This window comes from Sphaerodactylus townsendi, linkage group LG03 (assembly GCF_021028975.2).
Source record: "Sphaerodactylus townsendi isolate TG3544 linkage group LG03, MPM_Stown_v2.3, whole genome shotgun sequence".
Taxonomy (NCBI): Eukaryota; Metazoa; Chordata; class Lepidosauria; order Squamata; family Sphaerodactylidae; genus Sphaerodactylus; species Sphaerodactylus townsendi.
In genome coordinates, this window is record NC_059427.1 from 160,960,255 (window position 1) to 160,969,238 (window position 8,984).

The window sequence follows — 8,984 nt, forward strand, 5'->3', positions numbered from 1 at the left end:
GGGGGGGGGTGGGGGGGGGGGGGGGTGGGGGGGGGGGGGGGTGGGGGGGGGGGGGGGTGGGGGGGGGGGGGGGTGGGGGGGGGGGGGGGTGGGGGGGGGGGGGGGTGGGGGGGGGGGGGGGTGGGGGGGGGGGGGGGTGGGGGGGGGGGGGGGTGGGGGGGGGGGGGGGTGGGGGGGGGGGGGGGTGGGGGGGGGGGGGGGTGGGGGGGGGGGGGGGTGGGGGGGGGGGGGGGTGGGGGGGGGGGGGGGTGGGGGGGGGGGGGGGTGGGGGGGGGGGGGGGTGGGGGGGGGGGGGGGTGGGGGGGGGGGGGGGTGGGGGGGGGGGGGGGTGGGGGGGGGGGGGGGTGGGGGGGGGGGGGGGTGGGGGGGGGGGGGGGTGGGGGGGGGGGGGGGTGGGGGGGGGGGGGGGTGGGGGGGGGGGGGGGTGGGGGGGGGGGGGGGTGGGGGGGGGGGGGGGTGGGGGGGGGGGGGGGTGGGGGGGGGGGGGGGTGGGGGGGGGGGGGGGTGGGGGGGGGGGGGGGTGGGGGGGGGGGGGGGTGGGGGGGGGGGGGGGTGGGGGGGGGGGGGGGTGGGGGGGGGGGGGGGTGGGGGGGGGGGGGGGTGGGGGGGGGGGGGGGTGGGGGGGGGGGGGGGTGGGGGGGGGGGGGGGTGGGGGGGGGGGGGGGTGGGGGGGGGGGGGGGTGGGGGGGGGGGGGGGTGGGGGGGGGGGGGGGTGGGGGGGGGGGGGGGTGGGGGGGGGGGGGGGTGGGGGGGGGGGGGGGTGGGGGGGGGGGGGGGTGGGGGGGGGGGGGGGTGGGGGGGGGGGGGGGTGGGGGGGGGGGGGGGTGGGGGGGGGGGGGGGTGGGGGGGGGGGGGGGTGGGGGGGGGGGGGGGTGGGGGGGGGGGGGGGTGGGGGGGGGGGGGGGTGGGGGGGGGGGGGGGTGGGGGGGGGGGGGGGTGGGGGGGGGGGGGGGTGGGGGGGGGGGGGGGTGGGGGGGGGGGGGGGTGGGGGGGGGGGGGGGTGGGGGGGGGGGGGGGTGGGGGGGGGGGGGGGTGGGGGGGGGGGGGGGTGGGGGGGGGGGGGGGTGGGGGGGGGGGGGGGTGGGGGGGGGGGGGGGTGGGGGGGGGGGGGGGTGGGGGGGGGGGGGGGTGGGGGGGGGGGGGGGTGGGGGGGGGGGGGGGTGGGGGGGGGGGGGGGTGGGGGGGGGGGGGGGTGGGGGGGGGGGGGGGTGGGGGGGGGGGGGGGTGGGGGGGGGGGGGGGTGGGGGGGGGGGGGGGTGGGGGGGGGGGGGGGTGGGGGGGGGGGGGGGTGGGGGGGGGGGGGGGTGGGGGGGGGGGGGGGTGGGGGGGGGGGGGGGTGGGGGGGGGGGGGGGTGGGGGGGGGGGGGGGTGGGGGGGGGGGGGGGTGGGGGGGGGGGGGGGTGGGGGGGGGGGGGGGTGGGGGGGGGGGGGGGTGGGGGGGGGGGGGGGTGGGGGGGGGGGGGGGTGGGGGGGGGGGGGGGTGGGGGGGGGGGGGGGTGGGGGGGGGGGGGGGTGGGGGGGGGGGGGGGTGGGGGGGGGGGGGGGTGGGGGGGGGGGGGGGTGGGGGGGGGGGGGGGTGGGGGGGGGGGGGGGTGGGGGGGGGGGGGGGTGGGGGGGGGGGGGGGTGGGGGGGGGGGGGGGTGGGGGGGGGGGGGGGTGGGGGGGGGGGGGGGTGGGGGGGGGGGGGGGTGGGGGGGGGGGGGGGTGGGGGGGGGGGGGGGTGGGGGGGGGGGGGGGTGGGGGGGGGGGGGGGTGGGGGGGGGGGGGGGTGGGGGGGGGGGGGGGTGGGGGGGGGGGGGGGTGGGGGGGGGGGGGGGTGGGGGGGGGGGGGGGTGGGGGGGGGGGGGGGTGGGGGGGGGGGGGGGTGGGGGGGGGGGGGGGTGGGGGGGGGGGGGGGTGGGGGGGGGGGGGGGTGGGGGGGGGGGGGGGTGGGGGGGGGGGGGGGTGGGGGGGGGGGGGGGTGGGGGGGGGGGGGGGTGGGGGGGGGGGGGGGTGGGGGGGGGGGGGGGTGGGGGGGGGGGGGGGTGGGGGGGGGGGGGGGTGGGGGGGGGGGGGGGTGGGGGGGGGGGGGGGTGGGGGGGGGGGGGGGTGGGGGGGGGGGGGGGTGGGGGGGGGGGGGGGTGGGGGGGGGGGGGGGTGGGGGGGGGGGGGGGTGGGGGGGGGGGGGGGTGGGGGGGGGGGGGGGTGGGGGGGGGGGGGGGTGGGGGGGGGGGGGGGTGGGGGGGGGGGGGGGTGGGGGGGGGGGGGGGTGGGGGGGGGGGGGGGTGGGGGGGGGGGGGGGTGGGGGGGGGGGGGGGTGGGGGGGGGGGGGGGTGGGGGGGGGGGGGGGTGGGGGGGGGGGGGGGTGGGGGGGGGGGGGGGTGGGGGGGGGGGGGGGTGGGGGGGGGGGGGGGTGGGGGGGGGGGGGGGTGGGGGGGGGGGGGGGTGGGGGGGGGGGGGGGTGGGGGGGGGGGGGGGTGGGGGGGGGGGGGGGTGGGGGGGGGGGGGGGTGGGGGGGGGGGGGGGTGGGGGGGGGGGGGGGTGGGGGGGGGGGGGGGTGGGGGGGGGGGGGGGTGGGGGGGGGGGGGGGTGGGGGGGGGGGGGGGTGGGGGGGGGGGGGGGTGGGGGGGGGGGGGGGTGGGGGGGGGGGGGGGTGGGGGGGGGGGGGGGTGGGGGGGGGGGGGGGTGGGGGGGGGGGGGGGTGGGGGGGGGGGGGGGTGGGGGGGGGGGGGGGTGGGGGGGGGGGGGGGTGGGGGGGGGGGGGGGTGGGGGGGGGGGGGGGTGGGGGGGGGGGGGGGTGGGGGGGGGGGGGGGTGGGGGGGGGGGGGGGTGGGGGGGGGGGGGGGTGGGGGGGGGGGGGGGTGGGGGGGGGGGGGGGTGGGGGGGGGGGGGGGTGGGGGGGGGGGGGGGTGGGGGGGGGGGGGGGTGGGGGGGGGGGGGGGTGGGGGGGGGGGGGGGTGGGGGGGGGGGGGGGTGGGGGGGGGGGGGGGTGGGGGGGGGGGGGGGTGGGGGGGGGGGGGGGTGGGGGGGGGGGGGGGTGGGGGGGGGGGGGGGTGGGGGGGGGGGGGGGTGGGGGGGGGGGGGGGTGGGGGGGGGGGGGGGTGGGGGGGGGGGGGGGTGGGGGGGGGGGGGGGTGGGGGGGGGGGGGGGTGGGGGGGGGGGGGGGTGGGGGGGGGGGGGGGTGGGGGGGGGGGGGGGTGGGGGGGGGGGGGGGTGGGGGGGGGGGGGGGTGGGGGGGGGGGGGGGTGGGGGGGGGGGGGGGTGGGGGGGGGGGGGGGTGGGGGGGGGGGGGGGTGGGGGGGGGGGGGGGTGGGGGGGGGGGGGGGTGGGGGGGGGGGGGGGTGGGGGGGGGGGGGGGTGGGGGGGGGGGGGGGTGGGGGGGGGGGGGGGTGGGGGGGGGGGGGGGTGGGGGGGGGGGGGGGTGGGGGGGGGGGGGGGTGGGGGGGGGGGGGGGTGGGGGGGGGGGGGGGTGGGGGGGGGGGGGGGTGGGGGGGGGGGGGGGTGGGGGGGGGGGGGGGTGGGGGGGGGGGGGGGTGGGGGGGGGGGGGGGTGGGGGGGGGGGGGGGTGGGGGGGGGGGGGGGTGGGGGGGGGGGGGGGTGGGGGGGGGGGGGGGTGGGGGGGGGGGGGGGTGGGGGGGGGGGGGGGTGGGGGGGGGGGGGGGTGGGGGGGGGGGGGGGTGGGGGGGGGGGGGGGTGGGGGGGGGGGGGGGTGGGGGGGGGGGGGGGTGGGGGGGGGGGGGGGTGGGGGGGGGGGGGGGTGGGGGGGGGGGGGGGTGGGGGGGGGGGGGGGTGGGGGGGGGGGGGGGTGGGGGGGGGGGGGGGTGGGGGGGGGGGGGGGTGGGGGGGGGGGGGGGTGGGGGGGGGGGGGGGTGGGGGGGGGGGGGGGTGGGGGGGGGGGGGGGTGGGGGGGGGGGGGGGTGGGGGGGGGGGGGGGTGGGGGGGGGGGGGGGTGGGGGGGGGGGGGGGTGGGGGGGGGGGGGGGTGGGGGGGGGGGGGGGTGGGGGGGGGGGGGGGTGGGGGGGGGGGGGGGTGGGGGGGGGGGGGGGTGGGGGGGGGGGGGGGTGGGGGGGGGGGGGGGTGGGGGGGGGGGGGGGTGGGGGGGGGGGGGGGTGGGGGGGGGGGGGGGTGGGGGGGGGGGGGGGTGGGGGGGGGGGGGGGTGGGGGGGGGGGGGGGTGGGGGGGGGGGGGGGTGGGGGGGGGGGGGGGTGGGGGGGGGGGGGGGTGGGGGGGGGGGGGGGTGGGGGGGGGGGGGGGTGGGGGGGGGGGGGGGTGGGGGGGGGGGGGGGTGGGGGGGGGGGGGGGTGGGGGGGGGGGGGGGTGGGGGGGGGGGGGGGTGGGGGGGGGGGGGGGTGGGGGGGGGGGGGGGTGGGGGGGGGGGGGGGTGGGGGGGGGGGGGGGTGGGGGGGGGGGGGGGTGGGGGGGGGGGGGGGTGGGGGGGGGGGGGGGTGGGGGGGGGGGGGGGTGGGGGGGGGGGGGGGTGGGGGGGGGGGGGGGTGGGGGGGGGGGGGGGTGGGGGGGGGGGGGGGTGGGGGGGGGGGGGGGTGGGGGGGGGGGGGGGTGGGGGGGGGGGGGGGTGGGGGGGGGGGGGGGTGGGGGGGGGGGGGGGTGGGGGGGGGGGGGGGTGGGGGGGGGGGGGGGTGGGGGGGGGGGGGGGTGGGGGGGGGGGGGGGTGGGGGGGGGGGGGGGTGGGGGGGGGGGGGGGTGGGGGGGGGGGGGGGTGGGGGGGGGGGGGGGTGGGGGGGGGGGGGGGTGGGGGGGGGGGGGGGTGGGGGGGGGGGGGGGTGGGGGGGGGGGGGGGTGGGGGGGGGGGGGGGTGGGGGGGGGGGGGGGTGGGGGGGGGGGGGGGTGGGGGGGGGGGGGGGTGGGGGGGGGGGGGGGTGGGGGGGGGGGGGGGTGGGGGGGGGGGGGGGTGGGGGGGGGGGGGGGTGGGGGGGGGGGGGGGTGGGGGGGGGGGGGGGTGGGGGGGGGGGGGGGTGGGGGGGGGGGGGGGTGGGGGGGGGGGGGGGTGGGGGGGGGGGGGGGTGGGGGGGGGGGGGGGTGGGGGGGGGGGGGGGTGGGGGGGGGGGGGGGTGGGGGGGGGGGGGGGTGGGGGGGGGGGGGGGTGGGGGGGGGGGGGGGTGGGGGGGGGGGGGGGTGGGGGGGGGGGGGGGTGGGGGGGGGGGGGGGTGGGGGGGGGGGGGGGTGGGGGGGGGGGGGGGTGGGGGGGGGGGGGGGTGGGGGGGGGGGGGGGTGGGGGGGGGGGGGGGTGGGGGGGGGGGGGGGTGGGGGGGGGGGGGGGTGGGGGGGGGGGGGGGTGGGGGGGGGGGGGGGTGGGGGGGGGGGGGGGTGGGGGGGGGGGGGGGTGGGGGGGGGGGGGGGTGGGGGGGGGGGGGGGTGGGGGGGGGGGGGGGTGGGGGGGGGGGGGGGTGGGGGGGGGGGGGGGTGGGGGGGGGGGGGGGTGGGGGGGGGGGGGGGTGGGGGGGGGGGGGGGTGGGGGGGGGGGGGGGTGGGGGGGGGGGGGGGTGGGGGGGGGGGGGGGTGGGGGGGGGGGGGGGTGGGGGGGGGGGGGGGTGGGGGGGGGGGGGGGTGGGGGGGGGGGGGGGTGGGGGGGGGGGGGGGTGGGGGGGGGGGGGGGTGGGGGGGGGGGGGGGTGGGGGGGGGGGGGGGTGGGGGGGGGGGGGGGTGGGGGGGGGGGGGGGTGGGGGGGGGGGGGGGTGGGGGGGGGGGGGGGTGGGGGGGGGGGGGGGTGGGGGGGGGGGGGGGTGGGGGGGGGGGGGGGTGGGGGGGGGGGGGGGTGGGGGGGGGGGGGGGTGGGGGGGGGGGGGGGTGGGGGGGGGGGGGGGTGGGGGGGGGGGGGGGTGGGGGGGGGGGGGGGTGGGGGGGGGGGGGGGTGGGGGGGGGGGGGGGTGGGGGGGGGGGGGGGTGGGGGGGGGGGGGGGTGGGGGGGGGGGGGGGTGGGGGGGGGGGGGGGTGGGGGGGGGGGGGGGTGGGGGGGGGGGGGGGTGGGGGGGGGGGGGGGTGGGGGGGGGGGGGGGTGGGGGGGGGGGGGGGTGGGGGGGGGGGGGGGTGGGGGGGGGGGGGGGTGGGGGGGGGGGGGGGTGGGGGGGGGGGGGGGTGGGGGGGGGGGGGGGTGGGGGGGGGGGGGGGTGGGGGGGGGGGGGGGTGGGGGGGGGGGGGGGTGGGGGGGGGGGGGGGTGGGGGGGGGGGGGGGTGGGGGGGGGGGGGGGTGGGGGGGGGGGGGGGTGGGGGGGGGGGGGGGTGGGGGGGGGGGGGGGTGGGGGGGGGGGGGGGTGGGGGGGGGGGGGGGTGGGGGGGGGGGGGGGTGGGGGGGGGGGGGGGTGGGGGGGGGGGGGGGTGGGGGGGGGGGGGGGTGGGGGGGGGGGGGGGTGGGGGGGGGGGGGGGTGGGGGGGGGGGGGGGTGGGGGGGGGGGGGGGTGGGGGGGGGGGGGGGTGGGGGGGGGGGGGGGTGGGGGGGGGGGGGGGTGGGGGGGGGGGGGGGTGGGGGGGGGGGGGGGTGGGGGGGGGGGGGGGTGGGGGGGGGGGGGGGTGGGGGGGGGGGGGGGTGGGGGGGGGGGGGGGTGGGGGGGGGGGGGGGTGGGGGGGGGGGGGGGTGGGGGGGGGGGGGGGTGGGGGGGGGGGGGGGTGGGGGGGGGGGGGGGTGGGGGGGGGGGGGGGTGGGGGGGGGGGGGGGTGGGGGGGGGGGGGGGTGGGGGGGGGGGGGGGTGGGGGGGGGGGGGGGTGGGGGGGGGGGGGGGTGGGGGGGGGGGGGGGTGGGGGGGGGGGGGGGTGGGGGGGGGGGGGGGTGGGGGGGGGGGGGGGTGGGGGGGGGGGGGGGTGGGGGGGGGGGGGGGTGGGGGGGGGGGGGGGTGGGGGGGGGGGGGGGTGGGGGGGGGGGGGGGTGGGGGGGGGGGGGGGTGGGGGGGGGGGGGGGTGGGGGGGGGGGGGGGTGGGGGGGGGGGGGGGTGGGGGGGGGGGGGGGTGGGGGGGGGGGGGGGTGGGGGGGGGGGGGGGTGGGGGGGGGGGGGGGTGGGGGGGGGGGGGGGTGGGGGGGGGGGGGGGTGGGGGGGGGGGGGGGTGGGGGGGGGGGGGGGTGGGGGGGGGGGGGGGTGGGGGGGGGGGGGGGTGGGGGGGGGGGGGGGTGGGGGGGGGGGGGGGTGGGGGGGGGGGGGGGTGGGGGGGGGGGGGGGTGGGGGGGGGGGGGGGTGGGGGGGGGGGGGGGTGGGGGGGGGGGGGGGTGGGGGGGCCAGCATGGCCAACTGGTCATGCTGGCATGGGGCTGATGGGAATTGTAGTCCATAACATCTGGAGTGCCAAAGGTTCACCACCACGGCCCTAGACTGACTGTCTCCGGCCTCTGGGGTTTGCAAACCTCTGCTAACTTGAAGATGACCTTTTAGTGAACCTTTCTCTCTTTTTTATATATCATGACAGGGGAACCCTGCTAAGCTTGGGAAGAAGAAAAAGAGTTTAGATTTATATCCCACTTTTCTCTCCTGTAAGGAGACTCAAGGTGGCTTACAAGCTCCTTTCCCTTTGCCCTACAACAGACACCTTGTGAGGCAGGTGGGGCTGAGAGAGGTCTGAGAGAACTGTGACTAGCCCAAGGCCACCCAGCAGGAATGCAGGAGTGCGGAAACACATCTGGTTCACCAGAAAAGGTGGAGGAGTGGGGGAATCAAACCAAGCTCTCCAGATTAGAATCCACCTGCTCTTAACCACTACACCACGTTGTAAGGTCACACACAGCCATCTTACAATGACCTCGTAGAGTTTTCAAGGCAAGAGACATTCGGAGGTGGCTTGTCATTGCCTGCCTCTGAGTTGTGATCCTGGACTGAGTCTCCCATCCAAGTTCTAACCAGGGTCAGCTCTACTTAGCTTCTGAGACCTGGTGACATAGGCTTGCCTGAGGTATCCAGGTCAGGAATTAGTTGGAAAATAGGAGGAAATTAGACATTCTGACAAGTCACAGATGGATTCCCACTGTTCCTGCATTGGATGGAAGAGGCTGTGCCGGGGGTAGCCAAGGCCCCCAAGAGAGACTTTGGATCAGAAGGTGGGAGACAGACGAAGTCGGGTGTCCCTCACCAGCACCTTGGACAGTCCTGCTGGCGCTGGGCCAGGACTTCTGAAAACAGAAGGACGAGTTGGAATAATAATATGATGGGGGAGGGGTGGCTTCCCTCCATTTCTTTAACTCTAACCTTGATTTCGATTGCATTTGATCAGGGGTCTGCAACCTGCGGCTCTCCAGATGTTCATGAACTACAATTCCCATCATGGCCAATTGACCGTGGTGGCAGGGGCTGATGGGAATTGTAGTCCATGAACATCTGGAGAGCTGCAGGTTGCAGACCCCTGCATTTGATCTTAAGCCAGGAGACAGTGGAAGGGGCTGTTGTCAGTTATGGTCCTTTGTCCCCTTTCCTCTGTTCCCCCTCCTTCCCCCAGCGTCAACTGCCGTGACTCACAGGGGGTGTCTTCTCCCCCATAGATAACGAGCCAGGACAAGACAGCCACTGTCGTGCAACGTGCCCTCCAGAAGCACAACCTGGGGGCGGAGGCCTCGCTGCTGCACAACTACCAGTTCCTGCAGCGTCTCGGGAGTGGCCAAGGTGAGGTCTTTGGGGGCACTGGGGGTGAGCAGTGGTGGAGCCACGCAGGCACTGGCATCCAGGATCGGAGCGTGCACGGGAACATGTGGGGTCACATGCCCCCGGGGGCATGCCAGCTGGTCATGTGGGGGGTGGAGAATCGCCCCCACACCCCTCTACTTGGCCCTGCCTGGCCCGCCAGGCCAAGGGGCAGTCCGCAGCTGGCTCCCGCCAGCTAAGGTAAAGGGGGGCGGGGGGCGTATGGAGCAAGTGTTACCCTGGGTGACATTTTCCCCCACTACGCCTCTGCCGGTGTCCCCCACAGCTCTCTCTCTCCCCCTTTCCCCCCTCCTTGTTACCTGCAGAGCTGTTGATTCCCTTTTAAAGTGATTTTTAAAAAATTTCTCAGCATACAAAAGAATATATACACTT

General features: G+C 85.8%; 1 protein-coding gene across 1 annotated transcript in view; it reads left to right on the forward strand.

Moving 5' to 3' along the window:
• The window catches only part of RGL3 (ral guanine nucleotide dissociation stimulator like 3), a 32,563-nt gene extending 24,111 nt beyond the window's left edge, over window positions 1–8,452 (forward strand). Inside the window, exon 14 of the mRNA XM_048487528.1 lies at window positions 8,410–8,452. Coding sequence (XP_048343485.1) covers window positions 8,410–8,452 — 43 coding nt within the window. The remainder of the gene's footprint in view (window positions 1–8,409) is intronic.
• The last annotated feature ends 532 nt before the right edge of the window (window positions 8,453–8,984 follow it).